At 32.5% G+C, this 24,793-nt stretch overlaps 6 protein-coding genes across 8 annotated transcripts; 1 reads left to right on the forward strand and 5 right to left on the reverse strand.

The window, feature by feature from the left end:
* Positions 1–595: 595 nt before the first annotated feature.
* Positions 596–2,804, reverse strand: LOC107644799 (pre-mRNA cleavage factor Im 25 kDa subunit 2-like). Its single transcript, XM_016348723.3, has 7 exons — positions 2,687–2,804; positions 2,342–2,387; positions 1,914–2,007; positions 1,735–1,808; positions 1,402–1,488; positions 1,210–1,320; positions 596–986 (listed from the first exon to the last, which is right to left on the reverse strand). Exons 1-7 carry the CDS (start codon positions 2,797–2,799, stop codon positions 918–920), a joined length of 594 nt encoding a protein of 197 aa, XP_016204209.1. The 5' UTR covers positions 2,800–2,804; the 3' UTR covers positions 596–917.
* Positions 2,805–6,676: 3,872 nt separating this feature from the next.
* LOC148566367 (uncharacterized) lies at positions 6,677–9,849 on the reverse strand. The gene is made up of 3 exons (XM_088487515.1): positions 9,489–9,849; positions 7,607–8,599; positions 6,677–7,506 (listed from the first exon to the last, which is right to left on the reverse strand). Exons 1-3 carry the CDS (start codon positions 9,847–9,849, stop codon positions 6,677–6,679), a joined length of 2,184 nt encoding a protein of 727 aa, XP_088343641.1.
* Positions 9,850–13,600: 3,751 nt separating this feature from the next.
* On the forward strand, positions 13,601–15,776 carry LOC107644796 (deacetoxyvindoline 4-hydroxylase-like). 3 transcript variants are annotated; one of them, XM_088488008.1, is made up of 4 exons: positions 13,601–13,708; positions 14,058–14,588; positions 14,711–15,032; positions 15,225–15,776. In XM_088488008.1, exons 2-4 carry the CDS (start codon positions 14,389–14,391, stop codon positions 15,480–15,482), a joined length of 780 nt encoding a protein of 259 aa, XP_088344134.1. In that variant the 5' UTR covers positions 13,601–13,708; positions 14,058–14,388; the 3' UTR covers positions 15,483–15,776. The 3 variants fall into 3 exon arrangements, with proteins under 3 accessions (XP_088344134.1, XP_088344133.1, XP_088344132.1); XM_088488006.1 differs by having other exon boundaries at positions 13,653–13,708; positions 14,040–14,588; XM_088488007.1 differs by having other exon boundaries at positions 13,626–14,588.
* Positions 15,777–16,631: 855 nt separating this feature from the next.
* LOC107644801 (1-aminocyclopropane-1-carboxylate oxidase homolog 1) lies at positions 16,632–18,786 on the reverse strand. The gene is made up of 3 exons (XM_021103207.2): positions 18,057–18,786; positions 17,189–17,510; positions 16,632–17,083 (listed from the first exon to the last, which is right to left on the reverse strand). The coding sequence occupies exons 1-3, from the start codon at positions 18,575–18,577 to the stop codon at positions 16,826–16,828; spliced, it is 1,101 nt and encodes a 366-aa protein (XP_020958866.1). The 5' UTR covers positions 18,578–18,786; the 3' UTR covers positions 16,632–16,825.
* Positions 18,787–18,943: 157 nt separating this feature from the next.
* LOC148566368 (1-aminocyclopropane-1-carboxylate oxidase homolog 1-like) lies at positions 18,944–21,357 on the reverse strand. Its single transcript, XM_021103205.2, has 3 exons — positions 20,372–21,357; positions 19,663–19,987; positions 18,944–19,405 (listed from the first exon to the last, which is right to left on the reverse strand). The coding sequence occupies exons 1-3, from the start codon at positions 20,905–20,907 to the stop codon at positions 19,148–19,150; spliced, it is 1,119 nt and encodes a 372-aa protein (XP_020958864.1). The 5' UTR covers positions 20,908–21,357; the 3' UTR covers positions 18,944–19,147.
* Positions 21,358–21,722: 365 nt separating this feature from the next.
* On the reverse strand, positions 21,723–23,752 carry LOC107644802 (1-aminocyclopropane-1-carboxylate oxidase homolog 1). Its single transcript, XM_016348725.3, has 3 exons — positions 23,069–23,752; positions 22,641–22,962; positions 21,723–22,269 (listed from the first exon to the last, which is right to left on the reverse strand). The coding sequence occupies exons 1-3, from the start codon at positions 23,620–23,622 to the stop codon at positions 22,009–22,011; spliced, it is 1,137 nt and encodes a 378-aa protein (XP_016204211.1). The 5' UTR covers positions 23,623–23,752; the 3' UTR covers positions 21,723–22,008.
* Between the last annotated feature and the right edge of the window lie 1,041 nt (positions 23,753–24,793).

The following is a 24,793-nucleotide window of genomic DNA, read 5'->3' on the forward strand; positions in this document are numbered from 1 at the left end:
TTTTTTTTTTAATATATTATTATCTTCTTTTAGTGCTCTTTTAATATATTACTAATAAATAATAGATATTATTACCATAATACTATTGAATGATATTGATAGATCATAAGTTTGAGTGTGGCTTTCTAAAGCTGCAAACATACCCTCTGCATTTATGACATCAATTAATATTGATTTTTTAAAATAAAACATAATAGCTCCAAAAATGTTCAAATGAAAAATCAAATACTTCCAGACAATACGAAAAAAATATTAACAATAATAAAAAATAAAAAATAACCAAAAACAAAAGAAAGAAACGAAAAAATTCCAGACAAAACCAACATATTTGGGCCACTGTAAAGTTTTGTTTATAGAGATTGGGCCTTTCAATCTAAATAAAACTGCGTTAGACTTGGATCGTGTCAGATGACAGCCTGGTTTTTGTGATAAGAAACAAAAATCGGTTTTAATAAATCTAATTGTGTTAGCCGGTTTTATTTTTAGCCGGTGTCTAACACTGATAACGTCCAAAAAGAAAAAGTTTCTAACAATCAGTAACATAGGGGGAACATTGAATTTGTCCTCTCCATGTTAAAAGCAGAACTAACGTGGACAATAAGAGGTGTATATCAGTATATGTAAAATCAAATGCTTGTGTCACATATCAGCACCCTCATGTCACACAAATACATCTGTACATGGTTGTAATATGTACAAGAAACGGATTAACAAGAACTAACAAATCATCTCAGAAGGCTAAAGCTACAGAAAGTGACCAAAACTTAGACTACTCTCTCTTTTGAAACTAACGAGTTCAACATTCAACATGTTTATGCAAACGACAAGAATGAATTAACTAGGTCCTTGCTCTTGAAATGCCAAAGGAGATGGTATTTTATCAGCATGGAAGAATCAATGGAAGTTCCTAATATGCATTAGTTGTTCATTCTAAACTCAAATCTGGAAATCTGCTGAGGAATGCTGGATATAACGGCACCATATCTCTGCAACCAAGTTTGATTGATACACAAATTAGGATATGATCCTTCTAATGCAAACTTTAAGATTAGTCGAACCATCTTCAAAATCAAAAGCTTCAGTTCATGGAAATGTTTTTATATAGAGAATTTGACGATAAAATGTTTCAACCCACCAATTTACAAAACAATTTTCAACATAGTAACAGGAAGAAAAAAGAGTAAATAAATCATACATAATTTGCCATACCTGAGCATTGTCATACAGTTCAAACATTGGAATAGCATTAAGGTTTAGATTTCCCGGCACCTCAAACTCTTCCCTCTCAGATAAATGGACCATGTAAAGCACTCTGCACTCCTGCACAAAGTACTAGCATAATTGTAATCATGGACCAACAAAATCAGGAGTACATGATACTCAATGACAGTGGTAAATTACCTTTGGTTTTTTTATGTGAGCAGGACAGTGTGGATACATAACGGTTTCGAAGTTCGGCCTCCACCATCTTGCCACACATTCACCTATCTACAACATCAACAATATCTTCTGGTATGGGCCCATATAATGTGGAAAGACAACAATATTACACTCATCCAATACACACCAGTAGGTATAGAATCCAAACAATTGTCCAGTTTCATAGATTCATTCATCCATAAGACAGAAACATTTCGATTCTTCTACAACCACATCAGTTTTACTTTGTCCAAGTCTTTGCCTCTAGATAATTTCTTCCATACATCCAAAAAGCAAGTAATACTGTAACAGTACCTTCCAGTTAGGCACAAGATTTTGCGACCTAGGACCGAGCTTGCTAGTCAACTTTCTCTTCAAGCCCTCAATTTCTGTCAAGTTGAGGAACAAGAGCACAAACAGCAGATTAGGATAGCCAAGAACTCCTATTATCAGATAATTTATCATGCTAAACAAGTGGAAATTCAAGATCCTACCATTCTCTCCTGGCCTGAGCCGTCCTCCTGGAAGTTTTTTGAATGTTCCTCCGATTTGAAAAAGTAGTAAATGAGGATAATCGTGTTCTTGTACCTGCAAAATGAAAGCATATGTTGAGACAGAACAACAAACAGAATCACCAAATAAATTATCCTAACAACCCGACACTCATTCCAAATAACCTCCCCTATGAAGATGCTGCTAGATGAGTACCTTCTCAATGTTCATATTCCAGCTTCAAACTTAACATAAGCTCATGTGTTATAAAAGATATGATCATTTATATTCTATTAATATATTATAAATAACATTTCAGAGTACCTTACAGAAGGGGATTCATTGTTACATTAAAAACACTAGTGATAAAAATGCAGAACATACCAAAAATGCTAAATTCAAAGAAGATTAAATCAACAAGTGAACCCACCAGTAAGACGCCTGCAACGCTGGTTCTCATTCCTTCTTTCTTATAGCTGAAATTCATAAAACAAAAGCAAAAAAATATGCATCATATAAGCAACAAAGAACAAACACACCAACCTAAACCCTAAAGGCCTAAAACCCTATAAAATTCCCAGTGCACTCTAGAACGTTATAACAAAATCATGTCAAGAAAGTGCAACATGTCAAAATCTCAACTTTAAATAAAAAATAAAAGAAAGAAAAGGAGGATATAGCCTTATAGAAAGTGTTTTAAATTTTGTATTTGTTTGAGGGGAAAGAAAAGAAGAGAAAAACGAGTAATGAAAGAAAGAGTGAAAAGAAAACGAACATCTCTCTCAGACGATCAAAGCGAGCGGCGACGGAGGTGTCCTTCTCAACCTTGGTCTCTTTAGTGCCGAAACTGTAGTGAGAAAGAGAGTATAAGTCCACTATCGGCCTCATTTCTTCTTCTTCTTCTTCTTCAAAGTGCGAAACAAAAACAGCGCGAAACAAATTCAAAGATTTTTTTGGTGTCTAATTCAAAGAGACTTTGACATCTTAAATACGAACTTTTTTTTTTTAATATTGGGCCAAAGGTGGTGTTACCCACCAAAATGATCAAACAGGAAAATTTAACGTCGCTATGGGAACCGTCAAATACTGGAAGGAAAACGTCAACGCCGTTATGTGGAAAACGTCACTGACGTTTTGATCAAAACGTTATCGACGTTTTGTTGTGCATGATCAACACGTGGCAGATTTCTCTCTCTTCCCACACATTGATGAAAACGCCAACTCTCTTCTTCCTTCATTCTTTCTTCCTCAGCCCATAATATCCATAGTCTTCATTCTTTCTTCTTCATTTTGTTTACCCCACATCCCCACAACCAGAAAAAACGGCAGCCCCACATTCCCGCAGCAAGGAAAACGGCAACAGTTAAAGATAGAAAAAGGTTAGCATTTTAAATGTATTGTTAGTAGTTAGTTAGGATTAATTTTATTGTTTTGAAGTGAAAGTAAAAAAAAAACAGTATATAATATTTTTAAAATAATTTTTTGATTACGTAGATGAATAAATTAATTATTAGTTCTTGATTAGGAGTAGTTAAAAATATATTATCTTTGTTATAGTTATAATAATAGTAAATTGTTAGCGTATCGTTAATATATATTATTCGTTGAAGGTTAGTATTTTTTTTTTAACTTTAATTTTGTTTAATTAATTTTTTTAAAAAATAGAATTTTTATTAATTTTAGTTTGATTTTATATAATTTATGTGAGAAAAAGGTTGCTTTAGAATTTTTGTTTAGTTTTGTTTTAATTTTAACTTTTTTGAGAAACAGACGTTTTTAGTAATTTTAGTTATATTTTAAATAATTTATTCGAAAAAAATTTAATAATTTTAGTTTTATTTAAAATAATTGATTTCAAAACAGAATTATTTATTTAATTCGGATATAATTTTTTAGTGATTTAGGTTTTTAGGTTAAAATTTAACTAAAATATATAGCCTTAATTATTATCTAATGAGCCTGGGTTATTTTTTAAATTTTTTTTATATAAAATATTAGGTGTTTCAGTTTTTATTAGTTTAGATTTTTTGTTAATTTATATATGTAGTGCGTGAAGTTTTTAATAATAAAACTGAATATTTATTAATTATATATATATACCATTACGCTTTTTTATTTTATTTAATTATTGAAAAGCAAAATTATTGTTATTAAATTTTAGTATGTTTAGTAATTTTAGACATTTTTGCAATATATATTGAAAAATAATGATGAGATATTTAGATCGGATAATTAGTAATTTTTAGGATATGTATTTAGTAAATAGATTAAGAGTTATTATTATTATTGTTTTCAGTAAAAAAGAAAAAAAAATATAAGTAATTTTTTTTATATTATTTTAATGTAGCGTTAAAGACAAAAATGGGAAAACGTGACATCACACGTGCTGACGAGCATATATCAGAATATCTTCAACATCCTATATATGTAAGTAATTTTTGTGTTTACTGTTATGCTTAATAATTAATAATTCAATTAGTAATTATAAATTATTTGGATTTTTAGTAATTATTAATTATATTTGTTACTAAACCGAGTATTAGTTTGGTAATATTGACTAGTTCTGGTTAATGACGGTTAGTTATTATTTTTGTTATCAGGGTTCACGAAATTTGCACACTAGACACTTACACCAAATAGACTCATATGATGCTAGGGTGGAAGAACAACTCAGAGAGAGCGGATTCTATCATATATCTCAGATTGGAAGGATCATGTCTCACGGTCCAACTATAGACGCACTAGTTGAAAGGTGGCGGCCTGAGACGCACACATTTCATCTTCCACACGGCGAGTGCACGATTACGTTGGAGGACGTAGCCATGATTTTTGGACTCCGAACTCACGGCTTGCCAGTTACTGGATCAACTGACCACAGCACAAGTGGGTTAGAGAATGAGTGCATGACCCAATTTGGTATTGCTCCTGGCCCGAACGACCATAGAGGAAGCGGAGTCAAGCTAGCATGGTTTCGCACCCTAAAGCGGCGCCAACATTTGACTGACGCAGTAAGTAGGGAAATTTATGTAAAATGTCACATAATGTGTCTATTTGGAACAACCTTATTTAGTGACAAGTCTGGAATCAGTGTGCACTGGAAGTATTTGCCGTTGCTTCGTGACTTTTCTCAGATTCACAAATTTAGTTGGGGTTCAGCTTGCCTTGCACACATGTATCGATCCTTATGTCGGGCATCTAGGTATGACTGCAAGGACATTGATGGTCCTATGCCATTGCTCCTTGTATGGGCATGGTTACGAATGCCGTCAATAGGACCACTGCCGATGGATACTAGCTTTCCACTTGCTCGCAGGTAAAATTTAGCTAAGATGTGGATTTAGTGATTTTTTCTGTAGTAACTGATATTACGAATGACTTATGATTTAATTTGATGTGCTGAGTGGTTGATGGTTGAAATGATTTATGAACTGAGGGAACCCTTAAGGGTGGTTAAGTCCAGTTTTAGGGGAGGTTATGTCCAAATTTTTATAAAAATATGAGTTGTTGCAATATGCCAGGTGGAATGATTATCAATCAGCTATCGAGCAGTATAAAAATACGATGCACGAGGAATACATACCGACCCAGGCACCGCACTATTCGTTGACACAAATACTAGGGACATCGACACATGATGAGGAACAGTATAGGCATATTATTGATTGGGTTCAAGGTCCTGAGTCATCTCAATGGGTAGATAATTTATTCTCTACCCAAGACCCTGTACAGGTGCCGGTGCCTCAAGAGGGTCCTGGTCGATTATCTTTGGATGCAAGTCGTCCACCGCGGTCCTTTTCTGAGTACTCTATGCCGAGAAGCTCTGTTGATTCTGGTAGGAGTGTCCATAGGGGGATTGGATGTCGGCAGACTCCGACACGGATTTCTATGCCCGAAGAGGATGAGGAGGAGACTGACAATGTGGTTGAGGAGACTAGTGCAGGGGAGCATGAAGTCGATCAGCTCGGTTTAGTTCCTGATGCGGTTGATGAGGGCGGTACAAGTGATGAAATGGTTGACGAAGCTGGTGCAGGTAATTTGATTGTTATGCATTGAATGGGATTGATATTTATGTTTATGATACATTATTTAGTGATATAGTAATAATATTGTGTTAAATTATTTTTGGCTGTTGATTTAGGTTTGCTATTCACCCTATTGTTTCTTGATTAGGGTTAGTATTCATATTATTGATACATGAGTATTGACCAGGGCTAATTTTTGTTATCATTCAGGTGCCCTGGATAAGGGATATGACCTTAGGATTGACCCAGCTCGTAAAAGTGCCTCTAGATGGTCTCCGTCAACCATTAAAAAGAGGGTGAAGAAAGGATGTTCCAAAATGGCACGAAGCATGAAGAAAACTTTCTCTAAATGAACCATTGTAGTAATATTTATTATACATATGTAGAGAGACTATTGTTTAATGATAGTGCACAGTAGGGTTTAGATTGTTGTGAACATGGTTGATGAATTGTTGAGATTGAAAGAACCCTAAAGGGTGGTTAAGTCCATTTTTAGAAGAGGTTATGTCCGAATTTTTTTAAAAATGTAAGAGTTTAACTATTGAATTGTGTGAAATGTGACTTGAAAGAACCAAACTTCAACTGAATATCACCTAAACAAGTTAAATGGACAACACTAAAAAAGAGATTAAATCAATTACATGGATACAACTATAAATACGAGCAACTGAGTTAAATGGATACAACTAAATACAAGAGTAAATAACATAAATGGGACAATAAAAAATCAGCCAAGTTGACAACTACTCATTCGGAGCCGAACCACTAGCACTAGCTCCTCCACGATGCGGGCATCTACTTCGGCTGTGACCCTCACCACCACAAAGTCTACAACGCCTAGGACCACGTAAATCACGCATATCCATTTCATTCAAGAAGCGTGTTTTTTTAGGACGACCTTTGGCCACTCGCCTGAGGTGAGGATTTGGTATTAGTCGTGGTCCTTGATACACAGGCCATGTTGTTGGATTTCCTAGTGGTCTGAATCGGGTTCTATACACCTTTCGGATCTCTGCCATTGTATATACCTCATGCACATACTGCTTCCAATCTAGGCGCTGGTTTGCACAACAGGCAAATACATGGCGACAAGGAATTCGATCGACCTGAAACTCACCACAATCACAATGTCTTAGACGCAGATTTACTGCAAACTCTAAACCGCTGGGCATCTCCCGTACTTCAAAAACTTCTTTCTGCCTGTCAAATAAATTAACTTGGATATTTCCTGATGCCGTTTGGTTAGACTGGATTTTCTCAGTTGCATACTCGGAGAATAGATGACCTGCACTTATACGAGCCTCAGCCTCGGCCCTCTTCCTTGTGAACAAGGCATTAAGTCTGTAAAAAGTTGCCTTGACAAGGGCTGTCACAGGAAGATTACGTGCGCCTTTCAAAACTCCGTTAATGCACTCCACTAGGTTAGTGGTCATGTGTCCCCAGCGATGTCCCTCATCATATGCCAAGGCATATTGTGACCGAGGAATATTGTCGAGCCACTGCTTGTAAGCCACACCCCGCTCACAATATCTCTCGTAACGCATGTTGAATTCACGGACTGTTCTAGAATAGCCTGCCATAAGAGAACAACGGAATCCAGATAATACCATCAGTTTCTTGTTAACTTTTCACCGTCGGTCACAAACTGCATAAAATGTAAATAATTTATTTACCTATGTTGACAATCAGCTTCTGCATTCCTGGCGCTTTGAACCTTCTCAAGAAGTTAGAAGCTATGTGCCTGATGCAAAACATGTGAACAGCTCTCGGATATTGCCATGCTCCATCACTACGACCTACAGCTGAGATAATGGACTCGTGTCGATCAGAGATAAGACCAACACCATCTCGATTAACTACATGCGTTCGTAGATGGCTAAGAAAAAAGTGCCAAGCATCGGCGGTCTCACCCTCGACTATGGCAAATGCAAGAGGCACGATATTCCCATTTCCATCTTGTGATACTGCAACCAAGAGAGCCCCTTTATATTTTCCATACAAGTGTGTGCCGTCTACCTGTACCAGCGGCTTGCAGCTTCTGAATGCTTTAATACAAGGATAGAAAGCCCAAAAGACTCGCGTCAAAATCCTGAGATCCTCAACCAACTCATCCCCTCGGTAAGCATATGCAGTTTCGTACTCAACAGCTGCTGATGGTTCTTTTGCAACCATTGCTTCAAACCATGTCGGCAAAGCTTCATAAGAAGCTTCCCACCCACCAAATATTTTCTCAACTGCTTTTTGCTTGGCCAACCATGCTTTGCGATAACTTATTGTATAGTTGAACTTCGACTGCACTTCAGCAATTACAGATTTCACCTTCAGAGATGGGTCGGCTTCAACCAATGATTTTATCGCTTCTGCAATTGTACCAGAGTCCAGTTTGGCATGATCTTGAGAGATGGTAGATCTGATGCACGTGTGACTACCGTTATACCTCCTTATCACCCAACAATACTGTCTTTTTATAAGACTGACTCTGATAAGCCAATCACAACTTGTTCCATAATGTACGCATTTAGCATAAAATGTTGTCGGTTCAGATTCATACACCCTATAATCGACGCCCCTCTGAATGGTATACTCTTTAACTGCTGCAATCACAGCTTCCCTAGAGTTAAATTCCATTCCAACGACAAATTCACCATCTATGACAACAGTAGCAACTGCACGAATGATAAAACAAAATAATAATAATAATAATAATAATAATAATAATTTCTATAACATCCGTTAGATAATAATACTTATAATAATATTTATAATAATTAGTGTTAATTATAATAACAATAACGTACCTATACTAATAATAATTCAAATAATTCTTGTAACGCATAATAATAATAATAATAATAATAATAATAATAATAATAATAATAATAATAATAATAACCTCCGTTTCATAAAAAGACTAATAATAATAATAATAATAATAATAATAATAATAATAATAATTTCTATAACATCCGTTAGATAATAATATTAATAATAATATTTATAATAATTAGTGTTAATTATAATAACAATAACGTACCTATACTAATAATAATTCAAATAATTCTTGTAACGCATAATAATAATAATAATAATAATAATAATAATAATAACCTTCGTTTCATAAAAAGACTAATACTAATAATAATAATAATAATAATAATAATAATAATAATAATAATAATAATTTCTGTTTCATAAAAAGACTAATAATAATAATAATAATAATAATAATAATAATTTCTATAACATCTGTTAGATAATAATACTAATAATAATATTTATAATAATTAGTGTTAATTATAATAACAATAACGTACCTATACTAATAATAATTTAAATAATTCTTGTAACGCATAATAATAATAATAATAATAATAATAATAATAATAATAATAATAATCACCGTTAATAATAATAATAATAACCTTCCGTTTCATAAAAAGAGTAATGATAATTAGTAATAATAATAATAATAACAACATAACAATACTAATAATAATTCAAATATTCCTAACAACAATAATAATAATAATAATAATAATAATAATAATAAATTACCTCTACTGACATATTCAGGAAATTCTGGAACATGCATGGCATCAAGATTCAAAGTATGCATAAATGATGGTTCTCCCGAAGGATGTTGATCCACTAGTGCATTAGCAACATCTGCTACATCTTCCTCAACTGATATATCATCTTCTTCCACATCTTCAGTTGGACCAACAACTTCATAATTACCTTCAAACTCTTCATCACTTTCGGTATTATAACCCATCCAGTCTATATTGGGTTCCGGAAAATCAATATCTTCAATTTCTTCGAACTCAACATATAACTCGATAAGTGAGGCTCGTGCTCTAGTTTGATGGTAGGTCGAAAACATTCCTTGTATACTAGCTTCATCAGCCACGTGCATTACTTGAAATTGAACGAAACCACCAAATACTAACACAGGCTGCCTATATAAAATATTGGTCACTCTCTTCCGGCCTTGTTGACCTACACTCTGACAGAGTACACTCTTAAGTCCTTCATATGTTATTGAAAGAGGAACAATAATAACACATGGATTCTCACACAAAAAACTCACACCCTCATGTGTATCATACAAAACCTGACCATTGAAATATATTTTTAAACTAACATAACTCTCCATTTTATACACTTATTACATTTACCCACAACTTATTTCACTCAACAGATACAGAACAACTTCAATTGCTAAAGAATGAAGAACAGCTTCAGCAGCTAAAGAAGTAAGAACAAATTCAAATACTAAAGAAGAAAGAAGAAAGAGCTCTATGCTCTCTGGAAATTTGAAGGCAAATAATTTTGTATTGTTCACTTTCTACTCTACTCAAGGTGCTTCTCGCATAACACTAGCATACCTTATATAGCTAATTTTAAATTTTTTTATTCATACTTGTACTAAACGTCACCACCGTTTTGACCATTTCCAACGGTAAAATTTGTTTCAACACAAAACGTCACCACCGTTTTGACCATTTTCAACGGTAAAATTTGTTTCAACACAAAACGTCACCACCGTTTTCTATTTTTAAATTAAAAATTTTTTGCCTCCTCCACAAAACGGCAATGCCGTTTTCAGCTATGCTTTTTTTTTAAATTATTTATTTCTAACAAAACGGTAGTGCCGTGTTGGTTTTATTTATTAAAAAAATTTAAATTATGTACAAAACGTCTCCAACGTTTTGTATCTTCTGACAAAAAATTATTTTTCTCCCATAACAATGTTAAACTCACCTAAAGAAAAATATTAAAGAGAAACACACACCTTTTCACAATATTTAAAAAACTCAGCCTCTTAAATACCCTTCCTCATTGCGTAATTGCGTTTTCTTTTTTTTCCGTAATTAATATATTTTATTTTTTATTTATGAAAAAATGCCTTGGGTTTAAAAAAATTTTAAACTTTTTTTTTTTTTAAAACATTATAAGTAATAGTATTATAGTTTTAATTAAAAAAATAAAAAAGGCATAATTACTGTTAAGAATTAAGATATCTAGACCAATTGTGCAAAAAATCTAATACTATAAACTTTTTTTTACATAAAATTTTAGATAACTAAAATAATAATAGTTTTTTTATTTTTTAATTACTTATAAAATAATTTATATAACTCTTCAACAAATAATTGGATCATAACATAATAATAATAATAATAATAATAATAATAATAATAGTTTTGTCGACCTATACCTTATATATATTAAAATAATTGTTTAAACAAATTAAAGAATTTTATTGTAATAGATTTTATAGTATATATAATACAATTAAAATAGTATAACAAAGCTAATTCTCTCAGTTTATATATATATAAGTATTTGTTTAAGTGAAAATTTTTATAAAATATAAAAAAAAGATAATTTTTCTTATTTAAGTTAGATTTAAACTAAAATTTGATAAATAAATACGAAAATAATACGTTTATTAACCCTCAAACATAACTTGATTCATCTAAATCTCACTAAAAAGATTTTTAATCTTAGAAAAAATAATCTATTTGTCCTTTTCTCAAAAAATTATGATTATTTATACAAGTTAAGAAAAATCAAATTATAAAGAATTAAAATAACATTAAGTATTTGAGTAAAATGACAATTAAGTTCTCGAAAATTTGTATTTTAAATAAAATAGTTTTTAATAAAAAAAAACAAATAGATTAAAAAAAAAATTAACGGTAGACACATTCAATTCTTCTTGTTAGATTTTTTTATAAATATTGACGGTGTTACTAATGTGTAGCATTAAATAAAATGACCTGCCTGTTAAGTTACATCTTAGAATAAAACAAAAAAAAGATAATTTAGCCTTTATTCACTCTCAATCAAATACCTTTTTTAATCCCTAATTTTTCTAAAATCTCCGATTTCATACTTTTTTTTCCGGAACATTTAACTCTAGATCTTGATGACTTGACCTATTAAAAGAGATCCAATAAATGGATTATCTTCAACTTCTTTTGCAGCATTTTTAACAAGCTCAGAATTCACACAATATCTAATATTATCATCGACAATAACATTCTTCTTAGCATCTGTCTTTTTTGTAGTTATACTTTCAATGTCCAGATCCTCAAACCTCACATTTGACACATTTTTTCTTGAACCACTGACCTTTCGTTTTTCCACATTCTTCCTCATCTTAGTTGCATTATCATCCACCTCAGTCTCATATTAGTTTCATCATGCCATTGGATCACACAAAAAGAAACCACAACTTTTCAAACACAAAATTATTTAAAAAAAAAATTAGAGAAAAGGACAAATAGGTCTCTGATCTTTTGTCATGCGGACATTTTTGTTCCTGACCATTGAAAAATACTTTTAAGTCCTTCACCTTCACAAAATTTGAACGGATCAGTCCCTCCGTCCAAATGCCTCCGTCAGGGACTGATCCGTCCAAATGCCTCCGTCGGGGACTGATCCGTCCAAATTTTGTGAAGGTCAAAAACTTAAAAGTATTTTTGAATAGTTAAGGATGAAAATATCTGCTGAACAAAAATTCAAGGACTTATTTGTCTTTTTCTCTAAAAATTATCTAGAGGATGAATATGATAACAACGCACACCGTCTTCTTCCTTCTACAACATCGCAAGATCGTCACAAAAATCACCAGATTTAAAAGGAAGTTTTCATGGTCTGTTAAGGTTTGTGGGTAAATAAAGAAATGTGAAAAGGATTAACGAGAATTTCTGAATTTAAAAGCGAGGAGGAGGATTACTCGAAAAAACGTTTTATTTCCAGTTAGTACTAATGAATACATCACTGTTAATAATAGTATACGTGGCCAATTTCGTTTCGTTTTGTATCAACACTTAATAGAAAAATCAAACATGCTTGACGTTAGTCATTTTTAAAGATCTATTTGTTATTTTTTTTCCCCTTAAAACCTATTTTATCTGAAGTGCAAATCCTCATGAATTTAATCATCACTTTACTTCAAGTATTTTTGTAACAATTTCACTTAATATCATTGAATATCAATAAATTGATTGATCTATAACATAAAATATATAAGAATAGAATAATCTTTCAATAAATAGAATTGATAAAAATATAGTAAGTCAAATTTTTTTTATTAAAAAAACTTAATAATCATATTAAACTATTCATAAAAAACTTAAGTTATATGCATTACATAAAACTTCATACCATTTTTTTGGTGACTATACTTCATACCATTTGATTTTCACACATTAACCATTATATATTACTTTTAAAAAAGATAAGATTTTCATATACAAATATTCAAAATATTAACAAAATTATTTGTAAAAAAATTTAGTATTATTTTCATAAAAAATAAGTTTTATAAGACAAATATATTCCATTTTTTTTTGTTGATTTCTAAATAAAATTAACTAAAATTCTTAAATATAACCCAATTTAAAGAGAAAAGGACAAATAAGTCCTAATATTTTATTCTGCGGACATTTTCATCCCTAATCATTAAAAAATATTTTTAAGTCCCTGACCTTCATAAAACTTGGACGGATTAGTCCCTCCGTCTAAATGCCTCTATCAGGAACTGATCCGTCCAAGTTTTATGAAGGTCAGGAATTTAAAAGTATTTTTCAATGGTTAGAGACAAAAATGTCTGCGGGACAAAAGGTCAAGGACCTATTTGTCATTTTCTCTAATTTAAAAAAAAAAAAAAGGAAAATCGGGGATTCATTCTCTTCTGTTCTGAGTCTCGTATCTGCAACCCGGTCTCCTCACCCTCTCACATCTGCTGCAACTGCAACTCGGTAATGTTTGATTCAAACTAGATCTGGTAACATGATACATGAGCAATAGATCCATTCTCGGTTGCTAACTTGACAACTCTTGGGGATTCATCCATCCCACCAATTTGAACCAGCTTATCCTTTAAATTCATGCTTCATCCATCCCTTAAATTTATTCCCACTATCATCGATTTTATTATTTCTTTTTATTATATTTTTAGAATTTTTGGTTTAGTTGTTTACTGATTTGCTGTTAGAATTTTTGATAGCACTAGAAAAGATGGGGCTGGATAGTGTAAACATTACATGCAAGGTTTTAAATACTATGAATTAAGTTCTTAATTGAATACAGAAATTTTATTGAAAACAGAGGAAACATGATGGAAGCAGTTCATGAAGATGGAGGCTATGATAGGAACAAGGAATTAAAGCTTTTTGATGAAACAAAAGCAGGTGTGAAGGGTCTTGTTGATGCTGGTTTGACTAAATTACCAAAGATATTCGTTCATGACAACCATAAAGTCAACGTTTCTTCCTTCTCCTCTGCTACCAATGTTAGTATTCCAGTTATTGATTTGGGATCATTACACGAAGAAGGTAATTCACGCCATGAAATCATTCAGAAAGTGAAAGATGCGGGTTAGAACTGGGGTTTTTTTCAAGTGGTCAACCATGACATTCCACAGTGTGTTTTGGATGAAATGCTTGACGGGGTGCGTAGATTCCATGAGCAAGATGCTGAGGTGAAGAGAGAATTCTATTCACGTGATATTACAAAGAGAGTGTTCTACAACACACACTTCAACTTTCATAAAGCTTCAGAGGTTAATTGGAGGGACACCCTCTCTTGTCTATTGGCACCAGGGCCCCTTGACCCTCACCAACTCCCTTCTATTTGCAGGTATATGCAGAAAGACTAGAACTCTAGCCTGGTTGTTGATTTGGTAGAGACTCATGTAGTTTGTCATCGTATAAACTTGATAATTGAGAACTATTAGATGATTTAATTTGATATGCTTGCAGAGATGTAACAATTAAATACTTAGATCATGTCAAAAAACTGGCACTGACTCTGTTAGAATTGTTCTCGGAGGCATTAGGCCTAGAACGCAGTTACCTTAAGGACATAGATTGTGCTAAAGGGATTTTCATGCTGGGACATTATTACCCTCCTTGCCCTGAGCCTGAACTCACTTGGGGGTTAAGTTCTCATACAGATGTGGGCTTTGTAACTATACTTCTACAAGACCTTGTTGGTGGACTTCAAGTCTTCTATGAAAACCAGTGGATTGATGTCACTCCTATTCCTGGTGCTTTCATCATTAATCTTGGTAATATGATGCAGGTGATTATAATAAATTCATCAATGTTTTTGGTAGTGATTTATATTGTATATCTAATTGTGTATTAAGTCACCAAAAAAATCTAATTGTGTATTAATAGGTTAACCATATACCCTTGTATATAATCTTCTACAAAATTAAACAAACATTTAAGTTGTTCAATTGACCTATTAATGTCTGAGTACTGATTACAGCTAATCACAAATGACAAGTTTATTAGCGTCAAGCACAGAGTTCTTGCTCAGAAAGTAGGTCCACGAGTTTCGGTTTCATGCTCTCTGAGACAACATGTTCAGGATGAATGTCAAAGAATGTATGGACCAATAAAAGAGTTGGTGACAAAAGAGAATCCTCCAATTTATAAGGAAATGAAAATGTCGGACTTGGTTAAACTGGCGTATACCAAAGAGCTAGATGACGATGTCTCTCTACTAAAACACTTCAGGATATGAAGCACATCAAGAATTAAGGATACTCATGTATGAAAGTATATTAATTACAAACCTTGTTGAGAGATTCTAAAGTGAGATATTCAACATTTACTGTTAGAGAAACTCTCATGTCTTGTATCTAAATAAAAGTCGCTTCAAAATTCATTAGGTGTATGTTAAAGTAGATAATGTGAGTCATTTAAGTAATATCAAATTAGGGGGTGTACTATTATAAGCCCCATGAACTGAGATATTAAACCTCTCAAATCTTTAAAAAGTTTAATTTTGATGAATGACATAGTTTATTTTTTATAAGCTGACAGTATAAAAAGTTTGTCTTTTTGAATGACTATTCATATTGTCAATAAAAATAGTAATTATTTTTAATAATGTAGGTAAATAAATATGATTCAAGATAATAATAATAATAATAATTTAGCTAACATACATATACATGATAATATTATTATTAATAAAAAATTTTAAATATTTTTTAATAAATACAAAATAAATACATTAAAAAGTTTAATTTTTTATATTTTTAATAAAAAAATTTTAATTCATAATTTTATCATGTATTTTTAAGGTAATAATAATAATAATAAATAATATTTTTATAACACTTGTAAATTAAGTCCAATCTTTTGCTCAGCCATACTAAATTTTATTTTTATTTAATAAATTGTTGTTAATTTTAATTAATTATGAGAGAAAGACTATACTACACATTTTTAAATAAGTTTTCAGAGTATTGCCAGAAGTCAAGTTCCTTTGTCCTCCTGTTTGAGTGTTATCCTAGTTCATAGTTCTTAAATTTTTGTCCTTCTACTTTAATCTTTTCAAGTCTTCATTAATTTAGACTATTTGCTATATCCTTGAATATTAGTTCTTCCATGTTCCAACAGTATCATTCTCGTTGTGTCTGACTGTCTGTGAGTTCAACTAGTGGGTTATTTTCATTTCAGCTAATATTAATATATATTTTAAAATTTTCATGAGGTATGCTAAGGTGAGAGATTAACATTTCCTGCTCAGAAACTTTAATGTCTTCTTTGTAATAAATTTCCTTTCAAAATATATTTGACGTATGTTAAACTAGTCAATGGAGTCAGTTATACGGTATAATAAGAACTCTAAAATTTATGTGGACGTTAAACATGCTCTGGCATCTAGCATAACTGCATAAGAGATTAATTAATATGTTACACCCACAACACTTAGTACTGTCATGATACAGAAAACTATTATGGTTTTCTATGGTATAGCCATTACATTTGGCTTTACCTTGTGCATCAAGAAACTGATGCTGCTTATTTAAAACAACAACATTCATAGGCACTATTTAACAATTACAACTATTTGGTTCATAACCTTAAAGGGATCAAGTAAGAGTTTCCATCAAGGCCTTTTGCATAATAATTTTCCATGATTTCTTTCCTAGTAACATCTCTGTATAGTGGAGGGTTTTCATCTGATAACAGTTCCTTTATTGGACCATAAACCTGCGATGTACACTCAGATGTGGTAAGGTCCATGAAGAAGGTTGTTACTGAAATTCTAGGACCTACTGTCTTGGCCTTAACCCGGTGATAAACACTGACAAACTTGTCATTGCTCATAAGCTGCATAAAAAAACAATTCAATAAACATTCTCTAAAGACCTTTCATAAATAAATCAATGTATCTTAATACAGTCTATAAGACTATAACTAAATACATTAGTTTACCTGTAGAATATCTCCAATGTTCACAACAAGAGCACCTTGCATTGGAGGAACATCAATCCATTGATTCTGATGAAGAACTTGAAGACCACCAATTTGGTCTTGCAGAAGTATTGTCATGAAATCAAAATCAGTGTGCTTTGTAAGTCCCAAGGTTAAGTCAGGTTCAGGGCACTGTGGGTAGTAATTACCCATAATATGAAGTGCCTCAGCAGCATCCATGTCTTTAAGGTAAGAAGAGTTAAGGCCAAGAGCCTCTGACAACAGCTCAAAGATTATAATACCCAATGCCCTTACTTGTTTTGCATATTCAGACACAATATCTCTGCATAAATCACAAGTGTTTCATCGAAGTCATAAGAAGAGGGTCTAAAGTTTACAATGGCAGCAAGTGATGACCGTGACCAATAAAAAGTTGCATAAAGCTAAACAGCTAGAATACTTATTCTGCTTATATCATAGAAGAAAGGCAAGGACTATAAAGATATATTATAAAAAATTATGCACTTGCATTTGTGCATCCCCCCCCCCCCCCTTTTTAAATTGTAGCTAGTTCTACCTCAATTTTTGCACATTAAATTGTTGTATCAATTAACCTCTGAGTCTTAATTGGAAACTAGTATCATTATCTCTATTGGTGTTGGAGATCCATAGATGAACTAATTCCGATATGCGGATGAATTGCAAATCGATACAGGCAAACCTGTATCCAATACGTCATCTAATTGGTGAATTTATGTAACTTTCTATAAACTATAGTCTATAAAATGAAATTAATAACAGAAACCACCCTACTAATTTTAGTGAACCATCATCAAGTGCCTAAGAATTTGATAGTTTCAGAACCAAAATTAATATTAGAAACCATTACCTACACACTGCTGGTAATTGTTCCGGATTAAGAAGATCAGGATTTGCAACAAATGAAATAGTATCCCTCCAAGTAGCAGCATAGTCTCTGAAAAGCTTACTATTGGAGAAATACCTAACTTTCTTGTTGCTATCCCTTGAATAAAATGGTTTCTTTAATTCAGCTTCTTGTTCATGAAACCTACAGATTCCATTGATCATCTCATCCATAACATCTTCAGGAACACCATGGTTGATCACTTGAAAGAATCCCCATTTCTGAGATGCACTTCTAATCTGATCAACTACTTGGCAGCGAAGCAATGAACTCTTGTCTATGTCTTGAAGATCTATGATTGGGATGCTGAAATTTGAGTCACTTGGTTTGATGTTTTCTAAAGGGTCTAACTTGACATAGAACATGCTAGGAATCTTTGTCATCCCAGAATCTAGAAGACCTTTTACACCAGCTTTTGAATCATCAAATGCTTGTACTTCAGCTTTTCTGTCATAAGTAGAATCATTAACTGACTCTGACTCCATGGTAGGAAATTTTGCAGAAAAGTACAGCAGATCTAGATTCTAGAGTCAGAACACCTGAGACTCAGTTCCTTGCAGTGATGAGAAAGTTGGTGAAAGGAAGATATTTTGTAATAATTTTGTCCATTTTCGGGCCAAGGCTTCATATAATCTTGGATCAACTATTCCTCAGCCCATAATTATCAAAGTTGATAATACTTTGAGAATAAATCCTATTTAAGATTAAGTATAATCTCTTATCATACAATTTCTTGTATCACATTTGTTGAACATAAAAATTGTACAATATTGACAAAAAATATACTTCATAGGTATCACATGCTTGGTGTTACTTAGATAGCAAAACTGATTAGTACTAAAGATTCAAGCTTTCAGAAGAAAGTAGAAGCTTAAAGAGTATTCATTGATGGAATATTTCATGATGGTTTTCAATAGTACAATTATTATATTTGACTTTGCCTTGTGCATCTAGAAATTGATGCTGCTTATTTAAAAGAACAACAGTCACAGGCACTAGTTAACTACTTGAGAATCAAGAAGGTATCAGTGTTAATACAATACCTTATATTTGGTTCACAACCTTAAAGGGATCAAGTAAGAGTTGCCATCAAGGCCTTTTGCATAATAATTTGTCAAGATTTCTTTCATTGTAACGTCCCTGTATCGCGGAGGGTTTTCATCTGATAACAATTCCTTGATTGGACCATAAACTTTTGATGTACACTCAGATATGGTGAAGTTCATGAAGAAGCTTGATACTGAAATTCTAGGGCCTATCGTCTTGGACAAAACCCGGTGATAAACACTGATAAACTTGTCATTGCTCATAAGCTGCATAAAAAAGCAATTCAATAAATATAATCAATACATTCTCTTAAGATCATTTATGCAATCTCAAGATCATTTATCTTTAGAAAAACTTAAACTACTCCATCATTATGTATTATAAGTCGCTTTAACTTCTATAATACATCTATAAATCAATATATTTTCATGCAATATGTAACTAAATACATTGATTTACCAAGGTAATGTAAAAATCAAAATGTCTGATCAATGTGGAATGGAGGGAGTGTTACAGTATTTACCTGTAGAACATCTCCAATGTTTACAACAAGAGCACCTTGCATTGGAGGAACATCCACCCATTGATTCTGATGAAGAACTTGAAGACCACCAATTTGGTCTTGCAGAAGTATAGTTATGAAGTCACAATCAGTGTGCTTTGTGAGTCCCATAGTTAACTCAGGTTCAGGGCATTGTGGATAGTACTGACCCATAATATAAAGTGCCTCAGCACAATCCATCTCTTTAGTAAGGTAAGAAGAATCAAGGCCAAGAGCCTCTGACAGCAGCTCAAGGATTATAATACCCAATGCCCTTACTTGTTTTGTATATTCACACACAATATCTCTGCATAACACACAACAGTTTCATAAAAAACATAAGAAAAAGGTCAAAAGTTTACAATTCCAACAAGTGAAATGAACAAGTGAGCTTAACCAACCAAAAGCCATGTCACAAGTACAAGAAAGGTGCTTAAAAGTTAAATTACCAGAAAAGTGTTTTGCTTATTCATTAAAGCCATGTTACTCACATTTGTACAGTTTTTTAACAATCAATAGAGCTATCTCAAAGTGAAGTGTCAAGTGAGGTGCAGCAAGCATTATTCAACTATGAATAGCAATTAATAAGAGAAACCACCCTAGTAATTTTAATGAATTATCATCAAGCTCAAGGATAAGCATTTGAAAGTTTTAGATCCAAAACTAATATCAGAAAGTAAGAAATCATTACCTACACACTTCTGGTAATTGTTCTGGATTGGGAATATCAGGATTTGCAACAAATGAAATAGTATCCCTCCAAGTAGCAGCATAGTCTCTGAACAACTTGCCATTGGAGAAGTACCTGACTTTCTTGCTGTTCTCCCTTGAGTAAAACGGTTTCTTTAATTCAGCTTCTTGTTCATGAAACCTACAGATTCCAGTGATCATCTCATCCATAACATCTTCAGGAACACCATGGTTGATCACTTGGAAGAATCCCCACTTCTGAGATGCACTTCTAATCTGGTCAACTACTTTGCCGCGAAGCGATGAACTCTTGTCTATGTCTTGAAGATCTATGGCTGGGATGCTGAAATTTGAGTCACTTTGTTTGGTGTTTTCTAAAGGGTCTAACTTGACATAGAACATGCTTGGAATCTTTGTCACCCCAGAATCTAGCAGACCTTTTACACCAGATTTTGAATCTTCAAATGCTTGTACTTCAGCTTTTCTGTCACAATTAGAATCATTAACTGACTCTAACTCCATGGTAGGAACCTTCATCAGAAAGGTACAGCAGTTCAAGTACAATAGATCTAGAGTCAGGACACCTGAGATTGAGTCCTTTGGAAAGATGTGAGAGTTGGTGAAAGGAAAGATATTTTGGAATTTTGTTCACATTTGGGCCTGGCTTCATAAAAGCTTGGACAACCATTTGTTTCCTCAGCCCATGGTTATCAAGTTCATAATGCTTTGGAAATAATTAGTCGAGTGGTCAGCTCACTCGTCTGCTTAAGCAAGTATTGGAAGTTCGAATTCCGCATTGTGCATGCAGCAATCCGTTTGCTAGATTAGTCCTTGGCCTGACCAATCGAACTGGGAAATACTGTGGGCAACAAAAAAAAATAACTCTGGATTTAATAATTTAGTGTAACCGGAGCCTTACATTTTTGTTCTTGCTTCATGTTACTTTGCTAAATATGGTATACTTTGATGATAATGTAAAAAAAGCATATGTATTTAGAGATAGAATGATACGTATAGACTTATTTGATTTCTTTTGATTAATAGTATTTCCAATAGTATAAGTCTATGAAAAGTTGGCTCAATTTTAAAAGAATAGTCAAAGTAAATCTTTGTGATTATTTATTCTTTTTCTTTCTTTCTTTCTTTCTTTTTTCTGAACCCTCTCCATGCCTCAATCATGTTCCTTTTCCTTATGTCTAATTTGTTCAAGCATCCATGTCTTGTCCTTTTTTCTTTTCCTCTTTTATTTGAAAAATAACTTTATAGCATATATCCATGTAGAAGTCAGAAAAATAAATATGATAAAAGCAAAAGAAGCCTCTCAGCATCAGATTCTTTCTACTGCATAATGATTGGCATTGGACAAAGATCACTGCATTTCCATATAACATAAAAATTGGTTTCTGTTTGTGAAAATTCTATAACAAAGCTACATACAAAACTAGCATATATCTTCTATATAAACTATGCTTTTGGCCAGCATAGACAATAAACATGGCTTTAATTACCTAAAATTCCCTAGATAAGGAAAACCACAAAACACAAGTTGACAACAATAAAGAACAAAGTAAAAGACCGAATCAAAAATAGTAAAATACAGAGCAAAACCAACTATATCTTATTTGTTTGCATCACAAGTCACAACCTGAAGGGATGCAAGCAAGAGTTGCCATCAAGGCCTTTTGCATAGTTATGTGCCAAGAACTCCTTCATAGTAATGTCCCTGTAGATTGGAGGATTCTCTTCTGATAACAATTCTTTTATTGGACCATAAACCTTTGATGTACACTCAGACGATGTAGAAAAATTCATGAAGAAGGTCGCAATCGAAACTCTAGGCCCTGTATTTTGTGCTAGAACCCGATGATAAACACTGACGAATGTGTCATTTGTCATAAGCTGCATCAATAAGAAGAAAAGGCAATGAAAATTTAAACTATGATCAAAAGAAATTAAGAAACCAAATTGATTATCTAGAGGATTAAGGGAAGTTAAGAAAAGAGTTGTTAGTGTGAGTATGATAACAAAATATTTGCATCTTTCATTGTCTAACAAACAAGTCAATAAAATCAATGTTATAAAATTTAACAAGTCCATAACAAGGAATGTCCACATCATTATTCTTTTGTTAATTTGGTTACACAATGCACTCAACTTTATTTTTCTCTGAATTAATTGTTAGATAAACCATATGCTATCTCGAGAATATTGAGACCATTTACATATCAATAATATAATGAGTTTAATTTTTATGCACTGCTTGCATTTACCTGTAAAATATCTCCAATATTTACAACAAGAGCTCCATGAACTGGAGGGATATTAACCCATTGATTGTCATGAAGAACTTGAAGCCCTCCCATCTGATCTTGCAGGAGTATTGTCATGAAATCGCTATCGGTGTGCTTGCTAGTGCCCATAGTTAATTGAGGTTCAGGACATGGAGGATAGTATTGACCCATCATTAAAAGATCCTGAGCACACCCCATTTCTTTGAGGTAACAAGGATTAAGGCCAAGAGCCTCTGATAATAGCTCAAATATTGTAACCCCCAATTCCCTTATTCTCTTCAAATATTCTATCACAATGTCTCTACAAGTATACAACAACCAATTCATCAAAAATAGCATAAGAAATTAGTCAAATTACCATAAAACACCCAAGAAAATTGGCATTAATTAGAAACATGATTGATTACCTACAAAGATGTGGTATTTCTTGAGGATTTGGAGGATTAGGATTTGCAACAAAAGCAATAGTATCCCTCCAATTAGCAGCAGGGTCTTTGAAAAGGGTACCATTGGAGAAATACCTAACATTCTTGTTCTTATCCCTGGAGTAAAATAATGACCTTACTCCAGCATCTTGTTCATGAAACCTACGGATTCCACTGATCATCTCATCAAGAACATCAACAGGAACACCATGATTGATCACCTGAAAGAAACCCCACTCCTTGCATGCACTTCTGATTTGATCAATAACTTGAACATGAAGAAGATTATTATTATTATTGTTGTTGTGTATGTTTTGAAGATCTATGACAGGGATGCTTCTCAGATTTGAGACACTTGCTGTTGTTGAGGTTTCATCAAAGTTTGGTGAATAGAACATGCGTGGGATCTTTGTGACACCAGATTCTACAAGACCCTTCACACCTGATTTTGAATCTTCAAAAGATATTAGTTCAGCTTCTCTATCATAACAAGAAGAACTATTATCATTATCAGCACATGCCTCTAACTCCATCATGGAGGAACTACTAGAACAACAGTGTAATGATGCAGAGTATAAAGGAGTTAGCCAAGGTTGAATAATTGTACTATGTTACCTTATCCTGTCTACTTTTCCAATTTCAAACTATTCTTAGTCTTCAGTCTTCGCGGTTTACTAATAAAAAAATGGCTTAAAAAGATGTTACGAAATATATTTTATTCTCACAAAATATATTTTTTAATTATTTTGTATGAAATAAAATATTTTCTTTTATTTTTAAATTATTATTGATTATGTAGAGTATTTTATTTAAAATTTGAGTACATGCATATATTTATCTAAGTTATTAGAACATTACAAATTTTTATAATACTCTTAACATTTTTAAGCCATTCTTTTTAAATTATTTTGCATAGGATAAAATATTTTTTGTAGTATAATTTAAATAAATTTATTAAAAAATTTATTAAAAAATATTCATGAGCTATTAAAAATGGACAAAAGAGTATTGTCTGGAATTCGAATTGATAGATCACAAATATTTTAAAGAAGTCTCGTAATTAAATATTTTGTTAGCTTTTTTTTAATGTATGAAATAAAATAAAAATTTTTTAATAAATTTTTAATTTTTTAATAGTCAAATTTGAATTATTTAGAAACGCGTGCTGTGTGTAATTCGAACTAACCTTGTTCGAATTAGGTGCATTCTTAGTTCGAACCAACCTGGTTCGATTTATGAAGAACAATCAACTGGTAATTCGAACTGCCCAGGTTCGAATTACTATCATATGCAGTTCGAACCACACTGGTTCGAATTATATAAATATAACATCTGGCGCATTATTGAAACGATTTTCAGTTTGGCTTATATACGTCAATTCTAAATGGCATTGGCTTGTAATGGTTTTTTACCCTATCCTGTCTACTTTTCCAATTTCAAACTATTCTTAGTCTTCAGTCTTCACGGTTTACTAATCAAAAAGCTTTTTTTTTTTTTTTTTTTTGACAATTAGTCCAAAATTTTAAAACTTTTTAATGCTCAAGATGAAGTTTGAGTTTTCAACACTTATCCTTGTGTTTATTATTATATATCAAGTTATTCTTAATAAAAACTTTCACAAATAAAGTTGCAATTTACATTACACTATTTTCATACTCTAGTATAGGTACCAAAAATGTGCAACATTGATGATTTTCAACTCCATTC

Source organism: Arachis ipaensis, chromosome B5 (assembly GCF_059453495.1).
Source record: "Arachis ipaensis isolate K30076 ecotype BB chromosome B5, ASM5945349v1, whole genome shotgun sequence".
NCBI classification, from domain to species: Eukaryota; Viridiplantae; Streptophyta; class Magnoliopsida; order Fabales; family Fabaceae; genus Arachis; species Arachis ipaensis.

Coding starts and splice junctions, on each gene's coding strand:
- LOC107644799 (XM_016348723.3), bottom strand. CDS start 2,799: ATGAGGCCGATAGTGGACTTATACTCTCTTTCTCACTACAGTTTCGGC. Junction 2,388..2,686: donor TTTGATCGTCTGAGAGAGAT/GTTCGTTTTCTT, acceptor TATGAATTTCAG/CTATAAGAAAGAAGGAATGA. Junction 2,008..2,341: donor GCGTTGCAGGCGTCTTACTG/GTGGGTTCACTT, acceptor TTCATTTTGCAG/GTACAAGAACACGATTATCC.
- LOC148566367 (XM_088487515.1), bottom strand. CDS start 9,849: ATGCACGTGGCTGATGAAGCTAGTATACAAGGAATGTTTTCGACCTAC. Junction 8,600..9,488: donor TCCTGAATATGTCAGTAGAG/GTAATTTATTAT, acceptor TCATTCGTGCAG/TTGCTACTGTTGTCATAGAT. Junction 7,507..7,606: donor GAAGCTGATTGTCAACATAG/GTAAATAAATTA, acceptor CTCTTATGGCAG/GCTATTCTAGAACAGTCCGT.
- LOC107644796 (XM_088488008.1), top strand. CDS start 14,389: ATGCTTGACGGGGTGCGTAGATTCCATGAGCAAGATGCTGAGGTGAAG. Junction 14,589..14,710: donor CAACTCCCTTCTATTTGCAG/GTATATGCAGAA, acceptor ATATGCTTGCAG/AGATGTAACAATTAAATACT. Junction 15,033..15,224: donor ATCTTGGTAATATGATGCAG/GTGATTATAATA, acceptor TACTGATTACAG/CTAATCACAAATGACAAGTT.
- LOC107644801 (XM_021103207.2), bottom strand. CDS start 18,577: ATGGAGTCAGAGTCAGTTAATGATTCTACTTATGACAGAAAAGCTGAA. Junction 17,511..18,056: donor CAATTACCAGCAGTGTGTAG/GTAATGGTTTCT, acceptor TGATTTATGCAG/AGATATTGTGTCTGAATATG. Junction 17,084..17,188: donor ACATTGGAGATATTCTACAG/GTAAACTAATGT, acceptor TTTTTTATGCAG/CTTATGAGCAATGACAAGTT.
- LOC148566368 (XM_021103205.2), bottom strand. CDS start 20,907: ATGAAGGTTCCTACCATGGAGTTAGAGTCAGTTAATGATTCTAATTGT. Junction 19,988..20,371: donor CAATTACCAGAAGTGTGTAG/GTAATGATTTCT, acceptor TGTGTTATGCAG/AGATATTGTGTGTGAATATA. Junction 19,406..19,662: donor ACATTGGAGATGTTCTACAG/GTAAATACTGTA, acceptor TTTTTTATGCAG/CTTATGAGCAATGACAAGTT.
- LOC107644802 (XM_016348725.3), bottom strand. CDS start 23,622: ATGATGGAGTTAGAGGCATGTGCTGATAATGATAATAGTTCTTCTTGT. Junction 22,963..23,068: donor GAAATACCACATCTTTGTAG/GTAATCAATCAT, acceptor GTATACTTGTAG/AGACATTGTGATAGAATATT. Junction 22,270..22,640: donor ATATTGGAGATATTTTACAG/GTAAATGCAAGC, acceptor TTATTGATGCAG/CTTATGACAAATGACACATT.